Raw genomic sequence first — 27,991 nt, 5'->3', positions numbered from 1 at the left:
TCAAGTAACTTATATGAGGCTTCCATGATATATGTTCATCTATTACCACTCCTAAGAATGAATTTTGTTGAACATAATCTATTGGTGTATCATCAATAACAATCCTGATGGGTATATTACTTTTTCGATTGCTAAAGAGCATGATTTTGGTCTTCTTTACATTCAGAGACAATTTGTTGGTATTAAACCAAGTTTTTAACTTTATCATCTCCTCAGTTACAGAGGCCAGAAGTTGCTTCATGTCGTCACCTGCACATGTAATGGTTGTATCGTCAGCAAAGAGGATGAACTCCAGCAGTGTTGATACTTTACATATTTCATTGATATACATTATAAATAGTGTGGGTCCTAGTATGGACCCCTGGGAGACTCCACAGGTTATGTTCATGAGTGTAGATTGGTATTGGTCGTTCTGAACAATCTGCTGTCTCTCATTCAAGTAGCTCTTCAGCCATTCCCCTGCCACTCCCCTTATGCCATAGTTTTCCAGTTTATTTACCAAAATCTGGTGGTCAATGGTATCGAAAGCCTTTTGCAGGTCAATAAAAAATCCTATAACAAATTTATTCTTCTCGATACCATTAGTAATGTTTTCTATTAAATCACTTAAAGCTAATGAAGTTGACCTATTTTGACGGAACCCATATTGACAATCAGATAATAATTTGTGCTTTTCAATGAAGCCACGAAGTCTATTATCAAATAATTTTTCCAATATTTTTGACAACTGTGGCAGAAGGGAGACGGGCCGGTAATTTGTGAAGAGGTGTTTGTCTCCAGATTTAAAGATGGGGATGACTTTTGAGAGTTTCATTTGTGAAGGAAATTGTCCAAGTTGAAAAGATAAATTGCAGATGTATGTGAATGGTTTGATGATTTCTTCCGCTACATTCCGGGCAGTCCTCATGTCGAGGTCATAAATGTCACGTGATGTTTTGTTCTTGCTCTTCTGAATAACCTCCAATGCTTCCTTTTCGACAGTCGGAGTAAGGAACATCGAGTAAGGATTTTTTTCAATAAATTCCGTGGGCTGTTCATCATTTATTGGGAGTTTTTTTGCCAGCTCAGGCCCAATATTAACAAAAAACATATTGAAACCATCAGTAATCATCTTCTTGTCACTTATGATTTTGCTGGGTATTGTGGCCAAACAGCTCAATTTTTGTTTCATCTGAGCACAGAACTTTCCATGTGATGTCAGATGTCACGTGATAAATTCATAAAAGAACCAAACTTCATGAATATTTTTTTGTGACCAAAAAGTATGTGCTCCAATCACTCTATCACAAAAAAATAAGAGTTGCAGAAATTTTTGGAAACTCAAGACAGCCATGACATTTTGTTCTTTACATGTGTATGTAAACTTTTGACCATGACTGTATATCAGTGTCCCTGAACCTGATACAAGTAACAATTCATTCAAATTTAGTACTGGGTTTGATTAAAGTAGCTAAAAAAGAAAAGTTCTGCCTTCCAATTCTCTTTGTAGTTATTGTTGTTGTTGAGTCGAAAAAAAAAGAAACAATGAAACCATCCAGGCCCAAACCCACATGGCTCCTCACCTATCTAAAGCAGCTGTGGCAAACATGCAACCATTGACTATTCCTAAAGATTCGTACCTGCAGCTTGCTCCTTTTCTTGGCTATCAGTCCATTCAGAGGGAAAATGAGAATGACTGTGGCGATTCCTGCTAAAGCTGATGGTCCAAGGTGCTAATAATTGGAAGGGACAGCATGGTTATCGTCATACTTTTTCAGGTAAACTCACAAATCTGTTAAAATTGTACATACTTGCCAAAGGAAGAAGAGGCAAAGGGCGATTTCTATAGGCGCAAGCCACACAGCGTTGAAGTAAACCACAAAGTCCATGAGCTTCTGGGTGTCAGCTGAAACCAAATTGACAATCTCCCCGACGGTGCAAGTCCTCCTGGCAGCGCTGTTTATCACCAAAGACTGGATTGACGACAACAGAAACGTTTACATTTTGAGCATATGATAGTTTAAGAGTAAGGCAATATTTCTGCCCATTCAAAGCTGTGAATCCAACACAAATATGAAAAACGGTACTGGGAAGGTCTTTAGTGCAACAAGGGTTGATGATGTCATACATTTGCATTTTAAATGCACAACACTACTGCAGTGGAACCTCCATTTAGGAACACCTCCTTATATAGACCACAGATCAAATAGGAATATGTTTTGTTGTACTAAGGAGCTTAGTCTGAGATCAAAATTTTTTTGTCTACTTTTTTCCAAACTTTTACAGGCCGTAAGTAGTGACCCATCAGCGTTCCTGTTCTGTTACCTTGTACAAAGTGTGTCAGCTCTCGAACGGGTTTGTGCTGAAAATGATATTTCATTGTACTTGTGCAATGACAACAAAGACCCTTCCTAAACGGTCGAGCATCATCTTATCTTTGCTGATTGTATTGTGCTGTATGTTCCGTACCGAAATCTGCATTTTAAGAACGCCGGTTAATTAGTGACCCCCAGACTGGTGGCTCTAGAATGTTTTCTTTTCAGGCTCCAGTACTCTGGAATGCTCTACCTCAGTAGAAGCATTTAAGTTACCGTATTTTCCGGACCATAGGGCGCACCTGATTATAAGACGCACTGCCGATGAATGGTCTATTGTCTATCTTTTTTCATATATAAGGTGCACCGGATTATAGAGCGCATTAAAGGAGTCATATTATTATGATGTTTTTTTTTAATTGAAAACACTTCCTTGTGGTCTACATAACATGTAATGGTGGTTCTTTGGTCAAAATGTTGCATAGATTATGTTTTACAGATCATCTTCAAGCCGCTTTCTGACAGTCGCTTTCGGATTCGCCATTTTCTTATTTACATGGCTCACCTTCGGCAGCGTCGTCTCCCCGTCATCTTTGTTGTAGCGGTGTAGCGTGCAAGGACGGGAGTGGAAGAAGTGTCAAAAGATGTGTCACACCGCGGTGAGGGATGTCTTGTCTTGGTTTTTTTCTGTCTTGTGATTTTCATGTTTTATTTTGAAAAGTAACTCTCCTCTCGTTTCAGGTCACTTGCCCTTCCTTTTGTGTCATCAGTCTGACATCATCCCTGTTCCCTGATTGTTTCCACCTGTTCCCTATTACCCTCATGTGTCTTATAAGCCCACTCCTTCCTTTGTTCTGTGCCAGATTGTTTCGTTCATTCGTACTTTCCAGCGTCTACGCCTTGTATCCAGTCTATGTTCCATGTTCTTGAATCCCTTCGTGGCTATTTTGAGTTTTCCTTTTTCCTCCTCAGCAGAGTGATTTTTTGTTATTGACTTTATTCAGCCGAAGTGGTAAGTTATTAGTTAAATTCCTCAATTTTTGAGTGACTATTTTTGTTAAACTTTATTAAATAAGATAGTGTAGAATTGTTCATAGCTGTTGTTTATTCCTCCCGTTGGAGCGTTTTTTTGTTTATACATTTTATAGCATTTACTGCGCCAATTATTAGTTCGTCTTTGGTTTTGTGTTTTCCTCCGTTCGGAGTGATTTTCAGTTGTTCCTATTTTTTGGAACCTTTTTCATCGAGTAGTTTTTTGGTTAATTATAGTATTGTATTCCTTGACTTTGGAGGTGAAAGGAAGCTGCCAAAATAAAAGCCTGTCAAGTTCCCTACTCTACTCTACATCTGAGTCCAATCCTTTTACCAAGCCTTGACAAGATGGAGCTAACCGTTTCAATGACTTAAATCAATAACGGAGCAGCATCTTCTCATCCGGAAACAACAACAAGGCCAGAAATGTGTCCCGTGAAAAACCGTCCGACCGGAACTTTCTAATAACTAAAGTTCCTTGGGTGAATAATGTAAACTCACTAAACCGGTATGTTTTAGCACTTTCATGGCGTGTTTACTGACAGATATAAGTAAGAACTTTACACTACTTTATATTAGAAATGGCAACAGCGGAGGATGAATGTCCCATAACAAGAAGATAGAGAAAAAGAAGAAGTTTATCGACTACGGGGTCGACACAAACTACAAAGGCGGACGTGCGCAATTTTTCAGGATTTATGCAGATCTCAAATACAGATCAGCAGGTACCAGAAGGTAAGAAAAGTTTATTTTGCATAATATTGCAAAACAAAACGCCAGATAATACGTCTTACCTTATACACACACCATAATAATACTCGTATGTATAATGCGCCGACAATCCATCAAGCGGTGCCGCTTCATCGCTTACAAGTCGTATTCAAACATTTTGATAGATTTTTGAGCGCCGTGTGTAATGTTGTATATTTTCAATGGAACACATAAATGTAAGGTGTTGTTTACTTGAGTCATATTGCCATCATAGTGCAGTCTACACATATCTCTTATGTTTGACTGCCATCTACTGGTCACACTTATCATTATACCATGTACCAAATAAATTTGCTTCGACGTCAGTAAGGAAAACCATAATTAATCCGTACATTAGGTGCACCGGGTTATAAGGCGCACTGTGCAGTTTTGAGAAAAAAAAAAAGATTTTATGTGCGCCTTATAGACGGGAAAATACGGTACACCTTAAAACTAATTTACATACTCAAGCTTTTAGATAGAGCCTGTTTCGACCAGTTGACCTGCTGCGCTGTCTTTTTCGCCTGCAAGGAGAGGATACCAGGCAGTTTTGGATAATTTCAGAAGAGGTACCAGTCTGCAAGCGGCGCTAGCTACTACTTTGTGTACTTTTTAAGTGTTTTTTTTAGCCTTATTACGACATTTTTCGTGGTTTTGCTAGGTCAGTATTACTTCAAAGAAAATCAAAACTCTTGCTTTATTTGGCTGAACACCAAGAAAATTAACCAACAAGGTAAAGTGGATTTAATTTTTCATTCATAGTCAATGTAGCAACCTGCTGTTAAATTAAAGTGTTTTGTGATTTCAAACTGTGAGTACACCACAGGGCTAGTGACAGTGTGTTGTTATTAAATAGAAAGTTGATTCCCCTTGTGATGTTTGTTTGATGTACAGTACTGTATAGCAATTCATATTGTGTTCAAAATTTACAAACTTTTATCACACTATGGACTTTTTTCAAGGCTGGAACCCATTAGTCATGTTTACATTGTTTCTTATGGAGAATTTTGCGTCAACTTTTCTATTTACAAACCCTGTTCATGAACCAATGAAGTTTGTAAACCGAGGTTCCACTGTATTTTTGAATTGGCATGTGGCTTATAAGGAAGTCTTTGGCACATTTTTGCTACTGTAAGAGATCCGTGACCCCAAAAAGTGTGAGACACTCTGCCCAATTGTGTACATACACCTTTTTTACTTTTGTCATTACTAGGGATGTCCGATAATGTTTTTTTGCCGATATCCGATATTCCGATATTGTCCGACTCTTAATTACCGATACCGATATCAACCGATACCGATATCAACCGATACCGATATATACAGTCGTGGAATTAACACATTATTATGCCTAATTTGGACAACCAGGTATGGAGAAGATAAGGTCTTTAAAAAAAAAAAAATATATATATATATAATAAGATAAATACATTAAAAACAATTTCTTGAATAAAAAAGAAAGTAAAACAATATAAAAACAGTTACATAGAAACTAGTAATTAATGAAAATTAGTAAAATTAACTGTTAAAGGTTAGTATTATTAGTGGACCAGCAGCACGCACAATCATGTGTGCTTACGGACTGTATCCCTTGCAGACTGTATTGATATATAATGTAGGAACCAGAATATTAATAACAGAAAGAAACAACCCTTTTGTGTGAATGAGTGTGAATGAGTGTAAATGGGGGAGGGAGGTTTTTTGGGTTGGTGCACTAATTGTAAGTGTATCTTGTGTTTTTTATGTTGATTTAATAACACCGATAATTTCCGATATTACATTTCAAAGCATTTATCGGCCGATATTATCGGACATCTCTAGTCATTACAGTATCTTGAAATATGTGGCTTATTGATAAAAACACACTCACCTTTCTGTAAACCAAGCCCATGACAGCCGTCTTAACCCTCATTCCCACTGTGAAGCAAGTGTACATGTACTGATGGTTGAAGAGGGACTGGAGGCAAGAGAGCAGGAACATCAGAGTAGCGTAGAAGTAGCCCTTCCACAATGGAGCATCTTCATCCCTGATGAAGTCCAGGAGAAGACTGCAGAGGTAGAGAAAAAAAATATAATGTGATCTTCTCTGAAAGTTCACATTTTCAAATAAAAGCAAAGCAGATGAGATTTGACAGTCATGGTGCTTGTAATGTGTCTTTCTTCTTCCATTTGGCATTGATCTTCTGCATAAAAACAGCGTCCAATGCTGGCCACACAAAGTAGCTTGAGTTGCGCAACATTGCCTGGCCTCACATTCATCTTATTGCGGTCTACCCTTTATTGTGTGCCTTACCAGGGCAAAGGGCTGTGGCTTGCTATACTTCTTCCTTACAAATCCATGACCCTATTTAACACTTCCAATAATTGTGTGTTTGTGCATCAAAAACAACATTCCAGCCTGGCCAGAGGTGGCCTTGACCTGTTTAGTTTGCTTGGCATTGACACAAGTGAGTATGGTCAATAAATCAATGCCACACTTGAGTTTGCCCATGACACTTTTGTTGCACTACAAATGACTGCAATACAACAAAAACATGGCTTTCTTTTCATCCTCTCAGATGAGTTAAATCCAGGTAGTTTCAGTCCAACTTGAGGTTTGGAGATGTTGGCAGATTCCTTACACATTACAGTGCACTCGCTGTCACTCGGTTTGTGGGATGCAGAGCAGTGAAAATGTGTCTCAGCAACACACACTCAACATTTTCTACTTCTAAATATAAAGTATTGCATAACTGCAATATGCCACAGAACTCATTTTTGTTATTTCAACAGAATAGCTTGATTTGCGTGTAGGAATGGGCACCAAATCTCGGCAGCGTAATGGCAACAGTTAGGCGGTAGTGAATGGCAGTGACCAGACTGAAGAACTATGTAGTCATTTGTGCTAAATTAACATAAACTCAGCAACAGACCCGCAACAAATGCCTGAAAGTTATAATATGCAAGTAACATCTTGTAAGTAGAGATATATATTGTTAGGATTAGCGCTGCAGCAATTGATTATTTTAGTAATTGAGAAATCTATTCATTAATTTGTTCGATTAATCGAGTAATCGGATAAAACACACTCTATAACCTAATGCACATTGCTGGAAAAATAGTTTCTATATAACAAATGTTTTGCTACTTGTCATAATCTTTGTTATATTTTTCTAATAAATGCATATCATCAACATTAAAATTGCACTTTTAAAATGTGTGCAATAATAACAATAAAAAAACTCTGCTGTTCACCGCCATGTGTTCTTTTGCAGCGGCCATGCGGAAACTACAAAACCCAAAACCCAAAACCAGTGAAGTTGGCACGTTGTGTAAATTGTAAATAAAAACAAAATACAATGATTTGCAAATCCTTTTGAAATTATATTCAATTGAATAGACTATAAAGACAAGATATTTAATGTTCGAGCTGAGAAACTTAATTTATTTTTGCAAATAATTATTAACTTAGAATTTAAAGGCAGCAACACATTGCACAGGGGCATTTTTACCACTGCGTTACATGGCCTTTCCTTTTAACAACACTCAGTAAACGTTTGGGAACTGAGGAGACCAATTTTTGAAGCTTTTCAGGTGGAATTATTTCCCATTCTTGCTTGATGTACAGCTTAAGTTGTTCAACAGTCCAGGGTCTCCATTGGGGTATTTTAGGCTTCATATTTCGCCACACATTTTCAATGGGAGACAGGTCTGGACTACAGGCAGGCCAGTCTAGTACCCGCACTCTTTTACTATTGTAAACGCTGTTGTAACACGTGCAGAATGTGGCTTGGCATTGTCTTGCTGAAATAAGCAGGGGCGTCCATGATAACGCTCCAAAACCTGTGTGTACCTTTCAGCATTAATGGTGCCTTCACAGATGTGTAAGTTACCCATGCCTTAATCGAGTAATCGGATAAGACACACTCTATCGCCTAATGCATATTGCTGGAAAAATAGTTTATATACAACCATTTTTTTTCTGCTTGTCATAACCTTTGTTATTCTTTTCTAATAAATGCATATCATCAACATTAAAATTGCACTTTTAAAATGTGTGCAATAATAAGAATAACAAAAAAACTCTGCTGTTCATGTGCTCTTTTGCAGCGGCCATGCGGAAACTATGTCCGTTTAATTCAGGTTTCTGGCACTGCAAGCAGTTCGGATTTGATACATTTTAATTAGTTACACTCATTAAATGATTAATGTAAGCAACAGAATATAAACTTTTAAATCGAATTTATCGATTAAATCAATGAATTGTTGCTATAAGTAATTTGGTGTAAATAAAGGTGTGAAAAGATGTTGACAGATAATTTATTTAACCGTTTTATTACAAGAATATTCACTTAAATATGATTACATATGGTGTTTGCTGATACATGTAGAATTATCATCATTGGACAATACGAATCATAATAATACATAATTATTATTTTGATAATATTATTATGAGTGCATCTCCTGGGAGTTAAGTCTCTCCATGTTTTTACTGTAAAAACTACTGATGCTTCTTTAACTTTAACGGAGGGTCTCTGAACGCACCATAGTTATGTGCAATTAGAAGCAAAAGTGAAACTTGTACATATCCTTTTCTTATGCTGACACAAATAGATTTATTATATGTTTAACTTTCTTCTACCGCCTCTCCTTGTTCCAAAATGTTGGTGCTGTGTGCGAATGCTTGGAGGTGAGATTTGATGACGTTATGACGTCTGTGTTGAGTGAAGTGTTCCAAGTTAGGTTTGCTGCTGTCCCGGTGGAAAGGACCATTTCATATTTTTGGAAGGGGGTGTTGTCGACATTCTGTATTTGATTCAAGCAACCTTATTATTGAAATTTCACGGCTATATTATGTTCATAATAACATTTATGACATCTTTTTTTAAATAAATTACACATTTTATTGGCATAAAAAATATTCTTCAAACTTATAATAGTCTTCAAAAAGCCCAGGTGCCACACTTTACATGTCCCAATTCTTCTGTCCATAACTGGTTTAAATGAAAAGCGGCATCTATATTGAAAAAGCGTCACATTTAAAGAGCAAACAGCTGTGCTTTGTCTTACCTCAACACCTGGGGAATGGCGAACATGAAGGCATCATGGAATATGATACACATGGTGCCGGTCAGGAAGTAGGGACCAAACTTGCGTGCCAGAGTTCTGAGCAGGAAGAAACCAGAGCTCTGCTCCTTGTGAAGCTTCCTGAGGAGCTGAGCTTGGTCAGGCAACCTGCTCCCCAGTGCTACACCTGACGTCAGGGCCTTCTCCTGCCTGTCAGGGAAACAAATATGGTAACACACATGGCATCTGAGGCTGCGGCCTATAAAAAACACACTGGTTCCATCTTTATATAAATTGTAACCTAAGCACAACCACAATCTGCCTGAGCCATTCATTAACACTGAGAGTTAACCTTATTAACAAATAAAAAATAGAAAATAAATTGTTTTTAACTGCATACTGAAAAATCATAGGATGCAGGGTTACTTTGATGTTTTATATAATTGATTGGTAACACTTTAGTATGGGGAACACATATTCAACATTAATTAGTTGCTTATTAACATGCAAATTAGTAACATATTGGCTCTTAATTAGTTATTATTAAGTACTTATTGGGTGATCAAGGGTGATGGGTCAAATGCAGAGAACAATTTCGCCACACCTAGTGTGTGTGTGACAATCATTGGTACTTTAACTTTAACTTTAATTATTACCTATTAGTAACCCTAACCCTAACCTATATAGGGTTAGGGTTATAGTGTCCAAATAACTCTAAAGTAAGTCTTTGTTAATAAGAAACTAATTAATGGTTAATATGTTCCCCATACTAAAGTGTTGCCAATTGATTTTGTAAAATGGATAAAAAACATTGTTATAGGGGCCTATTCTACATTTTTAGATGTTGAGACTTATGTATATGCAAAAGTGGATATACATTTACTCCACTATATTTACTTAAGTAACTTTTTGGATAAATTGTACTTTTCAGAGTAGTTTTATTGCAACACACTTTTTACTTTTTGTTGAGTATTTTTGTGAATAAGAAACTCTACTCTTACACCGTTACCTTGAGATTCATTCCAATCGCCACATTTATTCATATCATCATAATATTAATTAATAATCTATTGATTATTGCTTACAAAGACACATTCTTTTGGCTTGTTAAAGAGACTTCTTCCAGCGGGCATTGTCACATGACTCTGTTTCCCCAATCCAATGTAAGTGCAAGTGGTGTTTAATTCCACTTCTGTAAAAAGAGACATGACGTCAGACGAGGCAGCACGACTCTTTAATGTTTACTTAGAAACTAAAAAACAACATTTATACCATGCGCTGTCATCTGTGTCGGTCGAAATGTTCACTTTACAGCCTACACGAATTCCACTTCCAACTAGAGAAAACATGTTGTGGTAGATGTCTTTTGTGGTTTAGCTGTGCATAAACAATGATTAGCCCTGTTACGTCGCAAGTGACTGTAAAATGTGCATATGTTGTAGTATATGACTTCAGACGAGGCAGCACAACTCCTCAATGTTTACTTAAAAAGTATGAAAAATGACATTTGTATCATACACTGTCATCTGTTTCAACTAGAGAAAACATGTTCCGGTAAATTATAGATGTTTTTTTTTTTTTTATGTTTTAGCTGCGCATATGCTAACGTAAGCCTTTTTATAAAGTCATAAGTGACTGTCAAATGTGCATATTTTGTAGTTCATGTTATAGTAGTGTCTCTTTGTCTGTTACACGCACACGCACACGCACACGCACGCACACACACACACACACACACACACACACACACACACACACACACACACACACACACACACACACACACACACACACACACACACACACACACACACACACACACACACACACACACACACACTAACTACGGTTGTTGTGCAAGTACAATTAAAAAATAGATAAAAAATAAATCACAAGTTACTCACCAGTTAGTCAGTACTTGAGTAGTTTTTTCACTGATTACTTAGTCTTACTCAATAACACTCAGTAACACTTTAGTTTGGGGAACATATTCATCATTAATTAGTTGCTTATTAACATGCAAATTAGTAACATATTGGCTCTTAATTAGTCATTATTAAGTACTTATTAAAGATTAAGATTAAAGATTAAAGTACCAATGATTGTCACACACACACTAGATGTGGTGAAATTTGTCCTCTGCATTTGTCCCATCCCCTTTGGGAGCAGTGGGCAGCAGCGGCGCCGCGCCCGGGAATCATTTTGGTGATTTAACCCCCAACTCCAACCCTTTGTTGCTGAGTGCCAAGCAGGGAGGTTATGGGTCCCATTTTTATAGTCTTTGGTATGACTCGGCTGGGATTTGAACTCCAACCTACCGATCTCAGGAGAATGGCTTATTCTGCATGGCCTTATTATACAACCAGTAAGCCATTAACTAAGTGTCTTCCCTCAATGACCTCAGAATTATTGCTTATTAGTACTAAGTAAGGAAGTTGTTGTATATGATTCTCCCTTTAATACCACTTAATGAATATGGTCTGTTCTTACATAACAAAACACAAAACTACAATAACCCTAACCCTAAACCTAACCCTTAAGTCTTTGTTACTTTGAATATGTTCCCCTAGTGTCCAAATAACTCTAAATTAAGTCTTTGTCACTTAGAATACGTTCCCCATACTAAAGTGTTACCAAACGTTTTACTTTTAATAGAGTCAAATTACTCTAAAGTAATGGTACTCGCCTCTGTTTGAATTTTTAAAAGATACTCTTGTTCTACACGACATATAGGTGCCAAATCATGAGGTTGGTGTGTTTTTAAGTCATTCCTGAATTCATTTTTATGCTGCTCCTGAATCTCGTGAATAGTTGGGTACAATAACATTTCTTGAGATATTTAGAATTTCTCACGTCAGTACCATGATTTGCTTTTTCTTGGAAATGATAGCCAGGAAGTGTTTTATCCAGAGGTAAGAATTGTGTAACAATGGGAATATTTTTTTCGTATTCTAAAGGGAGCTAAAGACCCATCTCACAGTCACCGCTCCTTTGCCCTCGCAAATCCATAAATAGATGTGTCGCGGACAGAGCACAGTTTGACCCCTGATTCTACAATACCGTTTTGGGGTAGAGGTGACCAATCGCAACAGAGTAAGCATGAGGTGACATAATCCGAGCATGTCGACCAAGAGGAGAAGAATGCAGATTTACCATGTACATACCTTGAGATTTACTGTATGGAGTATTCTATAACGAAAACCTATTATAATGCTCCACTGGAATCCAAAATAATAATAAAAAAACAACTACCTTATCTTCCGGACCACAGGGCGCACGGGATTATAAGGCGCATTGCCGATGAATGGTCTATTATTGATCTTTTTTCATATATTAAGCGCACCGGATTATAGGGCGCATTAAAGGAGTCATATTATTATTATTATTATTTTCTAAATTGAAAGCACTTCTTTGTGGTCTACATAACATGTAATGGTGGTTCTTTGGTCAAAATGTTGCATGGATGATGTTTTACAGATCAAGCCACTTTCTGACAGTCGCTTTTGGATTCGCCGTTTTGTGGGCGGTCTTATTTACGTGGCTCACCTTCGGCAGCGTCTTCTCCCTGTCATCTTTGTTGTATGTGGGCTCTGTACCGAGGATGTCGTTGTGGCTTGTGCAGCCCTTTGAGACACTTGTGATTTAGGGCTATATAAATAAACATTGATTGATTGATTGATTGTAGCGGTGTAGCGTGCAAGGACGGGAGTGAAGAAGTGTCAAAAGATGGAGCTAACTGTTTTAATGACATTCAGACTTTACTTAAATCAATAACGGAGCAGCATGTGTACCATGAAAAAACGTCCAACCGGAACTCTAATAACTAAAGTTCCTTGGGTGAATAATGTAAACTCACTACACCGGTATGTTTTAGCGCTTTCATGCCAGGTTTAGTGACAGATATAAGTAAGAACTTTACACAACTAAAAAGAAGAACCTTATCGACTCGCGGATGCACGCAATTTTTCAGGACTTCTACAGATCCCAAATGTAGATCAGCAGGTACCGGAAGGTAAGAAAAGTTGCTTTTGCATAATATTGCGAAACAAAACGCCAGATAATATGTCTTACCTTATACACACACCATAGTAATAACCATATGTTTAATGCGCCGATAATCCTTCAAGCGGTGCAGCTTCATAGCTTACCAAAGTCGTAGAAAAAACATTTTGATATATTTTGGAGTGCCCTATGTCAGTGTTTTTCAACCTTTTTTGAGCCAAGGCACATTTTTTGCGTTGAAAAAATCCGGAGGCACACCACCAGCAGAAATCATTCAAAAACTAAACTCAGTTGACAGTAAAAAGTCATTGTCACAATTGTTGGATATGACTTTAAACCATAACCAAGCATGCATCACTATAGCTCTTGTCTCAAAGTAGGTGTACTTTCACCACCTGTCACATCACGCTGTGACTTATTTTGAGTTTTTTGCTGTTTTCCTGTGTGTAGTGTTTTAGTTCTTGTCTTGCGCTCCTATTTTGGTGGCTTTTTCTCTTTTTTTGGTATTTTTCTGTATTTTTCAGTTTCATGTCTTCCTTTGAGCGATATTTCCCGCATCTACTTTGTTTTAGCAGTCAATAATATTTCAGTTCTTTTAATCCTTCTTTGTGGGGACATTGTTGATTGTCATGTCATGTTCGGATGTACATTGTGGACGCCGTCTTTGCTCCACAGTAAGTCTTTGCGGTCGTCCAGCATTCTGTTTTTGTTTACTTAATAGCCAGTTCAGTTTTAGTTTTGTTCTGCATAGCCTTCCCTAAGCTTCAATGCCTTTTCTTAGGGGCACTCACCTCTTGTTTATTTTTGGTTTAAGCATTAGACACCTTTTTACCTGCACAATGCCTCCCGCTGTTTCCGACATCTACAAAGCAATTAGCTATCTGCTGCCACCTACTGATATGGAAGAGTATTACACGGTTACTCTGCCGAGCTCTACACACTCAACAATACATAATTTGCAGACTATAATTATTTGTACAATTAGATTATCTCCCACGGCACACCAGACTGTATCTCAAGACACAGTGGTTGAAAAACACTGATCTATCTATCTATGCCTGGAGCAATAAAACGGTCTCACTTTTGAATTTTGGCACATTCGGCCGTCCAGTCCTCCTGCAGCTCAGAGATGATTTTGTGTGACGTGTCTTCCTCTCTCAACGTCCACAGGTCCTCCGCCGCTAGGGGAGTGCGATAGCCCTTCACAACAAGTCTGAAAGTGGAGATGATTCACGGGCACAATCATCAACAGAAAACACACACACATGTAAACAAGCGCAACATGTTGCTGGGGTGAGTCACTTGTGGGCTCAAATAGAGGTGGTTTTAAGGACCTTACCCAGTAAACCACCAGAAGAGGATCTTAGACAGAAACGAAGCGTCTTTCACAGGGCAAGGATTCTGCAACAGAATTAAAACCAGACTGACTCTTGTTTTCCCGGCCTCAGATCACAGCAAAGTTGCACGCCTTTTTTTTTGACGGATGCACTGAGCGTACGCGTTAAGAGTGTATTTGTGAAAGGCAAACATCAGGTGGTGCAGAGTGCAGACCATGAGCTGCCACAAGTCAGCATAAATAGAGGCCAGTGTTAGCGCAGAGTAAAAATGACGTTTTGAGGTGGAGAGCGGCAGACAGAGCGGAAATGTGTCATCGCAAACCATCCTATACATGCACACATGCACGCACACACACACACACACAAACACAACGTTTGTCTTCACGCACATATGTTGTTTCCCTACATCCTGCCACTCCCTCACCAGGCTATTTGCTCTTTTCATGACCAACACTCCAGTGCTTCATCCTCCACTTCGTCTCTTACTGTGAGTAACCATAACTCGAGAGGAGTGGAGGGAGAAGAGGAGGACACACCACGGGACAACCGGTGGGTGCGTCCACCACACCAGTCTGGGGCTTTTACGCCGCACCGCCGGCCAGGAATCGGTTAGGGACTTTTCCAGCTGTTTTTATGGTTTATCACTAGGGAAATATTACATCACGACTGTCTTTAATTGATGAGGGTTGATTTTCGTTGCCCCGGAGGAGGCGGTTTAGTGGGTAAAATATCAGGAACATCCTAAGTATGACGCCGTGCAGTTCCACACCACTGGAAAGTTCAACAACAATACAGAGTAGTGTTGTACCGATACCAATATTTTGGTACCGGTACCAAAATTATTTAGCTACTTTTCGCTACTTTTCGCTACTTTTCTAAATAAAGGGAACCACAAAAAGTTGCATTATTGGCATTATAACAACAAATCTTAGGGTACATTAAACATATGTTTCTTATTGCAAGTTTGTCCTTGAATAAAATAGTGAACATACAAGACAACTTGTCTTTTAGTAGTAAGTAAGCAAACAAAGGCTCCTAATTTAGCTGCTGATTTATGCAGTAACATATTGTGTCATTTATCATTCTATTATTTTGTCAAAATTATTAAGGACAAATGGTAGAAAATTAATTATTAATCCACTTGTTCATGTACTGTTAATATCTGCTTACTTTCTCTTTTAACATGTTCTATTTACACTTCTGTTAAAATGTAATAATCACTTATTCTTCTGTTGTTTGATATTTTACATTAGTTTTGGAGGATACTACAAATTGGGGTATCAATCCGATACCAAGTAGTTACGGGATCATACATTGGTCATATTCAAAGTCCTCATGTGCCCAGGGACATATTTCCTGAGTTTATAAACATAATATACATTTTTTTTTAAACGAATAAAGATGTTGTGATGCCAAATAAAATCGACATAATCATAGTAGTATCGACATGATACGCTGCTGTACTTGGTATCATTACAGTGGATGTTAGGTGTCGATCCACCAATGGTGTTTGTTTACATTTTGATGCCGGTGAGCTTCGGTGTGTAGTGGAACGGTACTTTTCAGAGGTGATATAGTACCGAATATGATTCATTAGTATCGCGGTACATACTAATACTGGTATACCATACAACCCTAATACAAAGTATTGTTTATTAATTACATTTTAATGTGAAGGACGCACATAGAAAAATGCTGCTTTGATACATTTTGTACATTAAAGATGCAAAAACCAATCCAATGCATGTCATTCATAAAGGCCATCCATTCATCAATTTTTTTTTACATCTTGTCCCTTGTTTCTGCCATGTTTTGCTATCAATAATTCAGTTCTTTGACTTGCACGCTGCCTTCCGTGTCTGCATTCAGGGGTCACGCAATTAGCTGACATGTGCCACCGTGACATGGGGGGTGTTAAAATCTCAACACAGTCCTGTCACCTTTTTAAAAAGAAATTACAATATTTTTTGTTTAATCACTGTAATGTGCTTATCGTGTCAAAATGCTATTAGCAAAAATGCAAAAATGTCATGTGGCTAATATAATTTACGTAGATGATTTCACCATCTACGGTGCGTAATATCATCGAAAGATTCAGAGAATCTGGAGAAATCACTGCACGTAAGCGGCAAGGCTAAAAACCAACATTGAATGCCCGTGACCTTCGATCCCTCAGGTGGTACTGCATCAAAAACCGACATCAGTATGTAAAGGATATCGCCACAAGGGCTCAGGAACACTTCAGAAAACCACTGTCAGTTACTACAGTTGGTCGCTACATCTGTAAGTGCAAGTTAAAACTCTACTATGCAAAGCAAAACCCATTTATCAACAACACCCAGAAACGATGCCGACTTCGTTGGGGCCGAACTCATCTAAGATGGACTGATGCAAAGTGGAAAAGTGTTCTGTGGTCTGACGAGTCCACATTTCAAATTGTTTTTGGAAACTGTGGATGTCCTGTCCTCCAGACCAAAGAACCAACCGGACTGTTCTAGGTGCAAAGTTGAAAAGCCAGCATCTGTGATGGTATGGGGGTGTATTAGTGCCCAAGACATGGGTAACTTACACTTCTGTGAAGACACCAATAATGCTGAAAGGTACATACAGGTTTTGGAGAAACATATGTTGCCATCCAAGCAACGTCTTTTTCATGGACGCCCCTGCTTATTTCAGCAAGACAATGCCAAGCCACATTCTGCACGTGTTACAACAGCGTGGCTTCGTAGTAAAAGAGTATGGGTACTAGACTGGCCTCCCTGTAGTCCAGACCTGTCTCCCATTGAAAATGTGTGCCGCATTATGAAGCCTAAAATACCACAAAGGAGGTTGAGGTTGTTGAACAACTTAAGCTGTACATCAAGGAAAAATGGGAAAGAATTCCACCTGAAAAGCTTCAAAAATTGGGCTCCTCAGTTCCCAAACGTTTACTGAGTGTTGTTAAAAGGAAAGGCCATGTAACACAGTGGTAAAATGCCCCTATGCCATTTTTTTTGCAATGTGTTGCTGCCATTAAATTCTAAGTGTAATGATTATTTGCAAAAAAAAAAAAAGTTTCTCAGTTCGAACATTAAATTTCTTGTTTTTGCAGTCTATTCAATTGAATATAAGTTGATTGGGATTTGCAAATCATTGTATTTTGTTTTTATTTACAAATTACACAATGTGCCAACTTCACTGGTATTGGGTTTTGTAAATAAACATTCACAAAATCTTTTGTACCGTATATATTTGTGGCTCATGGTCCGGTGCGAATAATATGTGTAAAAATATTTATTTATTTAAAAAGTTGTTGTGTGCAGCTTTAATACTCTCTGTAGCCCGTAATGTATGGTAAATAAATAATATGTAATAATTTTTACAATATGTGAAGACCCCCAAAAAATGAGCTACAAGTGGGTTTATAGGCTTGTCGTGCTGGTGGTCATAAAGAAAGAGGGTCCACTGTAAGTTGAAACACATGTGTCAGGCTGATGGTATGCAGGAGGACAAAACCAACACATAGTTCGCACTTTCCTCATAGGAGGTGAATCACGTCATTGCCTCCAAAAGGCGGGAGGTCCTGCAAACAAAAGTTCTAAACCGCAGGATGGATGCACAGGTTGGCAGAAGTGGGATGCATTCTCCTCTTCCTACCTTTCCCCAGACACTTTCCCCCTCAGGAGGCAGGTCGGCAAAGCAGCACAAGAAGAGCTGGACCAGTTGGATGGCGAAGTAGGAGAAGAAGGCCAGATATCGCACCGTATCGGAGGCAATGCCCTGTGGAGTAAGTAAACACCAATTTTAGCATAGCATAAGTCAGTGAGTTTATTCGGTGTACTGTAACCTATTCCAGGCACGTTTTCCTAGTGAAAGTCACTGATGAACTGACGTTATATAACTGTCACTTTTTTTATCTGCATCAGCTGTATTCTGTTGGCGCTTACGGAGATCTTTCGAAGTATTGCTTAAAAAAATTGCCCAACATCCTGTCTGTCATTCATCTTCATTTTGGCTTTGCGTGGACTTTTACCACAGTCACAGCATTATAGGAAGTTTACTGATTTTCCCCACTCTTACACACCATATATGGGTTATAGAGCGATAAGACCATAAATCACACTTCAGACCCAATGCTCTTAAGCAATATTCTAACACAGGGGTGTCAAACGTACGGCCCGTTTTATCCGGCCCGCGGGATATAAATATGAGCTGACATTTTTGAATGAAAGACACTGCTGTTCTAAATGTGTCCACTAGATGTTGCAAAAGCAACTATTTGTATCTTTGTAGATCACTGGTTCTTAACCTGGGTTCGATCGAGCCCTAGGGGTTCGGTGAGTCGGCCTCAGGGGTTCGGCATCCTGTAAATAAAAATTTCTCCCTATTGGCGTGTTATGGATACCCCTAAACAATGTTCCCTGTAATTTTCCATATGCGTAAGCAAACGCAAAAACTCCTTCAGCATTCAGTGGAGCACTTGTGAGCGACGTCAGACGTGCACATGCACTGTGGCCACACCAGCAGCACCTGTCCCACACCTGACTAAATAACAAGTTAAATCTTATTATTATTATAATCAAATGACAGCAGTCATTTCCATGAGATTATTTTCTGATATAAGTGTTTTAGCCCACTTACAATGACAATAACAAAAAAAAAATGTTTTTCATGAGGTGTATACTAGTATTGTATGTCTGGGCGGGGGTCCTGCTTTGGAAATAATTTGTACCCCTTTCAGATATCGCATTTAGTTCCCACTAAAACATTCACATGTTGCACAATGAGATGTAAACATGGGATCATGTTTACATTCCTGTAACTTTCTGTTTGTAAAATATATTTGTATTTGTATTTCTTTAATATAATAACATCATTTCATGATTAATATTTATAAATTAAGATTAAATTAAGAAAAAACATTTTATTTTTCACTAAAGAAGGGTTCAGTGGTACCTCCAACAAGGTTAAAAACCACTGTTGTAGATGAAGCTACATATGTAAAAAAAAAACAAAAAAAACCCACATGATGTTAGTGCATCAGTCGAGGAAAATGAGCAAACTACATAAAAAACATCCTGTAATTTGATTTTGATAATATTTTTTTATCTTGATAGATTAATAATTAACACCATTGAGTTGACTGATGAACATTATCACATACAGTAATACATTCAGAAAGTATAAATAACGACAAATAAAGATAGAATACTATTAACCGCAACATGTAAGTGTAAAAAAAAACAAAAAAACATTATGATTTGTACATTTTCAGAATGTGCGTGTTCCATTTTTAAACAAAGGAAACAATCTGAAGTTGTCTTTTTTTTTAAGTTATCGTGCCGTGATTTTACCAGTCCGCCCCGCTTGGGAGTAGAATTTTCTCCATGCGGCCCCCCATCTAAAATGAGTTTGACACCCATGTTCGAACATGGCCTTTATGCTGAGAGACAAGCTTAAAAAGGGAAATTGTGGTGTTAATCAACGCCATCTGGCTTTAAATCAACAGCTGGGATATTAATACCCTTATTTGTCTGCGCTGTAGCTGCAGGAGATGCTATTCTTAAAGTGCAGAAGCTGTTTGTTTTGGCACATGTGTACTTTTGGGCGAGTGCTGTAGCCACAGCTAGTTTGTTGTGCAGCAGCATGTATGGAATCCACAGCCATGGTAAACACTAAAGCAATTTTCCCAGAACGCTATATGGTGCTGTGCCCATAATGGGATATAAAGAGAATGAGTTGATCGGGTCCACATTAAGACAAACAAGGTCAAGATGGTAAGTGTGGGCGGAAGGAATATAGGTCAAGTAAGAAAGGCCAAGGGTTATAGTGGTTGTCCACACATATTTTTATTTTATTATTATTTTATGACTTTATTTACTGTACCTATGATACTGTACTGAGTCTTTGATTTATTTTGTACAATTTTCCATTTTGTCTATTTGTGCACTTTCATTTTTGAAGTTTTTCTTGATTTATCATATCACATGTGACTATTTAAGTCAGGGGTGTCCAAACTTTTTCCACTGAGGGCCGTACACGGAAACATTTAAGCATGCGAGGGCCATTTTGATATTTTTCATTTTCAAACCTTAACAAAATATATGGATTTTTTTTTTTTTAACCTTTAGGGCTCCCGGGGACTATAAAAGGGTCTCAGTCATTAAACTGTTAAAAATAAGTCAAATTATTATTTTATTTTTTTATTTAACGCTTACAGTAAATCTCTATATCAACTTGAGGTTGATATAAAGTAAAAAAAAATAAAAAAGTTTTCTGTCAAAGACAACTTTGTTTTTTATAGTAAAACTGAAATTTAATTTAATATTTTAAAGTAATCACAGTGAAAAGTTAAATACAATCCTACTAAATATATTTGGGATCCAAAAGGTCCCCCACTCATAAAGTGATACATTTTTATTAGTTTTTTTTTACTTTTAACACTTAAATTACGAAATCAACTTCAGATATATCTGTCGATTTTACGTTTTAACTATTATTTTGTTTGTTTTATGCTCTTTTGTCAAATAAAACTTTGATGTTTTTATATGGCAACCACACAATATATGCAATATTTTTTCCACATAAAACATTTTAAAGTGATATTTTTTAAGTAATAATTCATTATAACATAGATTTTAGGGTTTTGTTTTTTTCAGCAATGGCAAAAAAACAAAGACAAAAGAAAAAAAACAGCCTGCGTGGCAGCTTTGTGTCAACATTGCAACTTTTTCTTGTTAGATTTCACCTCATTCCACTTTTTAAAAAATGTTTCTTTAAATTTTTGCAATATTATCAATTTTGCAATTTTTGCAGAATGTGTGGCGGGCCGGTAAACAATTAGCTGCGGGCCGCAAATGGCCCCCAGGCCGCACTTTGGACACCCCTGATTTAAGTGCATCACACCTTGTTAGAAAATTGCACGCTGACGAAGTTTTATATTTATATAAAAAGTTTATATTAAAATTGTAAGAAGGACACGAGTGTTGCTGGCCTTACTTTTTCTTTGAGTACACTTTTTGCCGTGCACCTCTTTATTTTTGTTTCATTAAGTTTTTTGGAGGGTGTGTGTTTTTTCCTGTATTTTGTACCAGGGTCAACAATCACCATCAGTTTTAACACTGTTGCACAAGTTGAACACTTTTAACATCCATCCATCCATCCATTTCCTACCGCTTGTCCCTTTCGGGGTCGCGGGAGGTCGCTGGAGCGTATCTGAGCTGCATTCGGGCGGTAGGCGTGGTACACCCTGGACAAGTCGCCACCTCATCACAGGGCCAACACAGATAGACAGACAACATTCACACTCACATTCACACACTAGTAATACCAATCAACCTATCCCCAGGGTACCGGTACCAAAATTATTTCGATACTTTTCGATACTTTTCTAAATAAATGAAACCACAAAAAGTTGCATTATTGGCTTTATATTAACAAAACATCTTGGGGTATATTACACATATGTTTCTTATTGCAAGTTTGTCCTTGAATAAAATAGTGAACATACAAGACAACTTGTCTATTAGTAGTAAGTCAGCAAACAAAGGCTCCTAATTTAGTTTGCTGACGTATGCAGTAACATATTGTGTCATTTTCCATTCTATTATTTTGTCAAAATTATTAAGGACAAGCGGTAGAAAATGAATTATTAATCTACTTGTTCAATTACTGTTAATGTCTGCTTACTTTCTCTTTTAACATGTTCTATCTACACTTCTGTCAAAATGTAATAATCACTTATTCTTCTGTTGTTTAATACTTTACATTAGTTTTGGATGATACCACAAATTTGGGTATCAATCCGTTACCAAGTAGTTACAGGATCATACATTGATCATATTCAAAGTCCTCATGTGTCCAGGGACATATTTCCTGAGTTTATAAACATAATATACATTTAAAAAAACCGAAAGAAGATGTTGTGATGCCAATAATCATAGTAGTATCGACTAGATACGCTCCTGTACTTTGGTATCATTACAGTGGATGTCAGGTGTAGATCCACTAATGGCGTTTGTTTACATTTTGATGCCGGTGAGCTACGGTGTGTAGTGAAGCATGTTTAACTATTCCTCGTCCTGCAGGGATGATACTTGTAAGAAACGTACTTTATTTGTCGCCATGGAGGCGAGGATTAGTGATTTAGAAGTAGCTACAACACTGCAGACTGCGGCTGAACTTTAGCCGCTAGCTAGCTAGCCGTGTCTTAAAGCACCTCTTCCTGAGGGCGTTTCAGTGTTGTAACTTTACCTTTATTGTTAGTTTCTAAGCCAAAATGCGTCCGTTCTCCCTTTTCTGTCTACACACTGTGTCTGCTTGTAAGTACTCTGTGTGTGTGCGCTTCCGAACATGCTCTAAAACCAGCAATGTCATGACGTGACGACGACGTGGGGCGCGGAGGGGGCGGTGGACCGGTACTTTTCAGAGGCGATTCATTAGTATCGCGGTACTATACTAACACCGGTATACCGTACAACCCTATCGCAAACTATGTGATGTGTGACCAGGGTGAAGAAGTGTCAGGTTGGAGTTACAAATTACAAATGCAGTAGATACATGATGTAACAAGAAGGTGTGTTTATTTGAATGGAATTGAGGCTAGTTTGCAAAATGTGGACGCACGGCCGCCCATCTGGCAACATGTTTACGGTGCATGGACCCATAAACGCAGCGCTGACGTTCTTTCGGTCTGACCCCTCACTGTCACGTCTCACCAGCATTCATCCGAGACCCATCATTACTCCCCCACTTTCGAGCAGTGTGGGAATGTCACACTCAGGGCGATAAAACATTAAATATGGATGCGTGTGTGTTTGTGTGAGTTCAAAAAAAAATTAAAATTCTACGAACTCATGCCTTTGTGGACCAAAATAGGCGCATTCAACAATGATTGCAGTGTCTCACAGGAGGCCCAGGAAGATAGACAAAACTTAGAAACCAGAATTGGCAGTGTCGTCCTCCTACACTCGGTTGATGTTCGGTCACCTAGGTTTGAATTAGAGGATGCAATGCAAACACTTTGCTGACATAGCATATATCTCAAGCTGTGCTCCTGGAATCTGGCGTCTAGACTCTAGACTATGGGTAGCGGCACACATGATTAGATATGACTGCATGGTATATGGGTCACTGAGTCCAAGACCGACAAACACGCTCACATTCGAATTCGTATAAAATCGACATCATATCCAAAATATCGGAATAAAAACTGAACAATAAAAACATACCTCATCCAGGGCCAGCTGGATCTTTGCTCTCAGAGGCACCAGGGAACAAACAACAGCCAAGACCCAGAAGAGGAAGAGGAATACAGAAGAGCGACAACCTCGTATTCTTTCCAACTGGATGATACATAAAGCCAGGATCTGGACAGAAACAGAGAAATGATTTATGAACTCAAATAGGTAGCTCCCTGCAAAGCCAGCAAATAGAGCAAGGAATGCTGTTATGAAAAACACATTAACCTTTGCTCCATATAGGCCTGCACAAACAAAATCGTAATAACACAAACTTGTATTTTTTATTTGTTTTTACTTAAATCTGCTGCCTGTCACTGGCTCAAAGTTTTACCAAAAAAATGTAAGAACACCACCAGCTATGTTACAATTAGCGGTTTGAAAGAACAGACTGAACCAAAAAAATGACTATATTTTTCACAACTGCAAATTGAAAAAAAATGATCGTTTAGACCAGGGGTCTCAGACACGCCAATTGCGGCCCGCGAGACGTTATTTTGCGGCCCGCACCTTAATATGAAAATGTAATGTTAGTGCGGCCCGCGAGTTATATATGAATGGCGCTTGAGAGCGTCATACTTGCCAACCCTTCCGATTTTTCCGGGAGACTTCCGAATTTCAGGGCAACCATTCTCTCGAATGTCTGCCGATTTTAACCCGGTCAACAATATTAAGGGCGTGCCGTGATGGCACTGCCTTTAGCGCCCAACCTGTACAAACAGCGTGCCAGCCCAGTCACATGTTGAATTCAGCTTCAGTACACACACATAAGTGACTGCAAGACATAATTGATCAACAGCCATACAGGTCACACTGAGGGTGGCCGTATAAACAAGTTTAACACTGTTACAAATATGCGCCACACTGTGAACCCTCACCAAACAAGAATGACAAACACATTTCGGGAGAATATACGCACCGTAACACAACATTAACACAACAGAACAAATACCCAGAATCCCATGCAGCCCTAACTCTTCCGGGCTAGAATATACACCCCCGCTACCACCAAACCCCGCCCCCCCACACATCAAACCCCCCTCCCCTCCGTGCGTCAGTTGAGGGGGGCGGGGTTTGGTGGTAGCTGGTGTGCATATTCTCAGCCCGGAAGAATTAGGGCTGCAAGGTGTTCTGGGTATTTGTTCTGTTGTGTTTATGTTGTGTTACGGTGCGGATGTTCTCCCGAAATGTGTTTGTCAATCTTGTTTGGTGTGGCGCATATTTGTAACAGTGATAAAGTTGTTTATATGGTCACCCTCAGTGTGACCTGTATGGCTGTCTTGCAGTCACTTACGTGTGTCTGCAGAAGCCGCATACAACACGTGACTGGGCCGGCACGCTGTTTGTATGGTGAAAAAGAGGACGCGGCGACAGGTTGTAGAGGACGCTAAAGGCAGTGCCATCACGGCACACCCTTAATATTGTTGTCCGAGTTAAAATCGGGACAAATTCGGGAGAATGGTTGCCCCGGGAGATTTTCGGGAGGGGCACTGAAATTCGGGAGTCTCCCGGGAAAATCGGGAGGGTTGGCAAGTATGTTGCTAGGGCGGGATAGCCATTCAAAGAAGGTGAATTCATTAAAAAGTGCATGTTAGATTTTTTTAAGAAATCTTTTCTTGCGGCCCAGCCTCACCCAGTTTCTGCATCCATTGGCCCCCAGGTAAATTGAGTTTGAGACCCCTGGTTTAGACCAAATAAGATGACTGGTGGGGTACACACGCGCAGAGAAGCCACCGCAATTTGCAGTCCTTCTGTTGTTCGGATAGGTTGATACGTTCAATGATAGCTAACGTTATCCGCTATATGTACGGCGTAGTTTTAAGGAAGATGGAAGAATGAAAAGCTTGCTGTGTAATGATGTGTATTTCTGGTCTTGTCACCCCCTCCCGGTCAGGAGGGCAACACGGCAGTGAGGCTGGATCAAAGGGGACGTCGAAGCTGAACAAAAGGTTGCTTTATTACAAGCGAGCGTCATTCAAACAGGTCTGCGGTACCCGGAAGAACCTAGGTCAAAAAAATGAAGGACTCGTAACTTGGAGAAGCCAAACCATCAGTTTTATATTCCTCCTTCCTGTCTGTGTGTGTGTGTGCTAAGTCAGGAGAGCACATCCTGACCATAAAAGGAGATGTTCGTGTGTAAGTGTCTGGAAAACAACTGCTTTAAGTCATAACTCAAATGTTGGCGTTGAGCTAGACAGGTAGTCTTTTCTCAAGGATATGGTTATCACTATTGCATTCCGAAGTCCTAATTAGAGCCTCTTTTCCTACGAGAAGTGATCCAATCCACCTGCGAATATCAAACTAAGGGGCCTTATCTATTTTTGTGCTCAAACTGAAATACCACTGTTTAATTAAACTTGGTGTTTTGCTTTCTCCAAGGTGAATATAAACATTCACCCTGTGTAGAAGATAATATGAGTTAATTAATTCACTTCATTAAACATTGCAAGGACTTATTTTGCACTATCATTGGCATGATGGCCGACACTCCTACCATACCCAGTGAGCCTTGCCAACAGTGGAGCGAACTCGCCCTGGCCGGCAAGCCTGGCTGACAATCATTCATCAGCTCAAGGGAGAAGCTATCACATCAAATAATTGACTTGTCTTTATTACGTGCATGAACGTACTATGTAATCTGGGTGATTACTTTAAAAGGGAAGCCCATGGCCCAGACAATGGCGTGTACTGTGTCTGTGTGCATGTAAAAAAAATAATCCAAGAAATGTTCCATCTTAAGCAAGAAAATCGTGATTCACTGTTTTTGCAGTATCGTGGAGCCACTTCTCTAAATGTTTATGCTATTTTATGATAATCGATGAGTCCATGAAACAGGCCATCACTTTGATTCAGTGGAAGATAATAAAGGGTAATCACTGTTTGAGTCCCTATAGTGATGCTAACAATTTGGTTTCTGGGATTTTCCCTGGTCTGTACGTATATGATACAGTCTATGTTAAAGCCCTAAAACTGTGCCGTGACGGTTGTCTTTGGTAGAGTCATCTGTTGTGGGTGTTGAACCACAGTATAATCCAAGATGTTGGCCAAGTGAGATGTCACACTATTGGGCCAGCTCACCCAGTGGAGAGAAAGTGGCTTTAGGTTTCCAACGGAGCACCACATTGGTTAGTCTGGGACCAGCCACAGTCACGTCTATTAAAAAGTTGTGGTTTTGTTAGTACGATTTTCACATCAACAAGCTGATATGGGAAGAGCTCTGTGTGTTGGCCTGGAGGTTTAATGTCATTATGTGACCTCAAACAAGTAAACATCTCCAGCTTCTCATTTGGAGTTCTAACACTGATGACTTGTTGTTGTTTGCTTCTTCTTTTCCACTACATATTTGTCAGTTGTTTTCATCTCCATAGAAAAACAACTCAAGGTTTTGTTTTTCTTTGACTATAACGACATAATCCCGAGCTAAACCATATAACATGTCAGGTATCGTACCAGGAGGAGAGGGTGGATTGATCCGAATATCGATTAAATCGATATCAGTGTAAATCGATAACAGTATAAAATCGAATAGTGTTGTTAGATTATTTTTTCCAGTTTTTTTCTTGTCCGGATGTGGGTTCAGATCAGGGATGTCGTTGCGGCTTGAGAAGCCCTTTGAGGCATTTGTGACTAAGGGCTATATAGATAAACTTTGATTGATTGATTGATTGAGGACACCAGTCGGAGTCACCTCAGTCATCCTTGCACAGGTGTACGCATTCACCCGATTAGGTAAACATTCACACCAGAGGTTAAGGATCATGTGCGGTCAACATAAATTGCGTCATTATACATGTTTAATGTAATAATTTTTCTTGATTATTTACATGCGTTAAGCAGTGGCGGGCCGTGTGTTTCCCACCTAGGCCTTCAGTGATGTCCGACTTCAGAGATTACCTCTCAAAATACCATAATTGATGGCACCACATGACCATTGCTGGAGAAATACTATACAGGAACACATTTACACCCTACTGGGCATTGAATCACATAAATAGTGTACAAAACAGGTTATTTTCTGGCGCATTTAAAAAACAATTAAAACGCATCAGCAATGGAAACATATCTTATGTGGTAGTGTCAAAATTAAAATTGCAAAAAACATATTAAAAGTGAATTTTTTTTATATTTAACTCACAATTAGTAGGACCTATTTGACGCCGTATAAGCCAGTGGTACCCCTCGTCGTCTGCTTATTCGAGTGGAAATGGCAAGCAGTTCATCGCCAGAACAGCTGAGCTAGCTTCCGGGGTCGGCTGACATGGTCTCACAAGATGTAGTTTCTCTTTAAAAATCCTTCTTGAAAATGGCC

General features: G+C 38.8%; 1 protein-coding gene across 1 annotated transcript in view; it reads right to left on the bottom strand.

Annotated features, from left to right (window-relative positions):
• abcc6a (ATP-binding cassette, sub-family C (CFTR/MRP), member 6a) overlaps nt 1–27,991 on the bottom strand; it is a 144,834-nt gene that overhangs the window by 34,357 nt on the left and 82,486 nt on the right. Inside the window, exons 4-11 of the mRNA XM_062033568.1 lie at nt 23,674–23,811; nt 18,101–18,223; nt 14,467–14,528; nt 14,209–14,340; nt 9,129–9,335; nt 5,947–6,124; nt 1,791–1,952; nt 1,620–1,712 (exon numbers count right to left, since the gene is read on the bottom strand). Of these exons, the coding sequence (XP_061889552.1) occupies nt 1,620–1,712; nt 1,791–1,952; nt 5,947–6,124; nt 9,129–9,335; nt 14,209–14,340; nt 14,467–14,528; nt 18,101–18,223; nt 23,674–23,811 (1,095 nt within the window). The remainder of the gene's footprint in view (nt 1–1,619; nt 1,713–1,790; nt 1,953–5,946; nt 6,125–9,128; nt 9,336–14,208; nt 14,341–14,466; nt 14,529–18,100; nt 18,224–23,673; nt 23,812–27,991) is intronic.

This window comes from Entelurus aequoreus, linkage group LG22 (assembly GCF_033978785.1).
Source record: "Entelurus aequoreus isolate RoL-2023_Sb linkage group LG22, RoL_Eaeq_v1.1, whole genome shotgun sequence".
Taxonomy (NCBI): Eukaryota; Metazoa; Chordata; class Actinopteri; order Syngnathiformes; family Syngnathidae; genus Entelurus; species Entelurus aequoreus.
The sequence above is the reverse complement of the archived record's forward strand: the minus strand, read 5'-3'. Positions and strand labels throughout refer to the sequence as shown.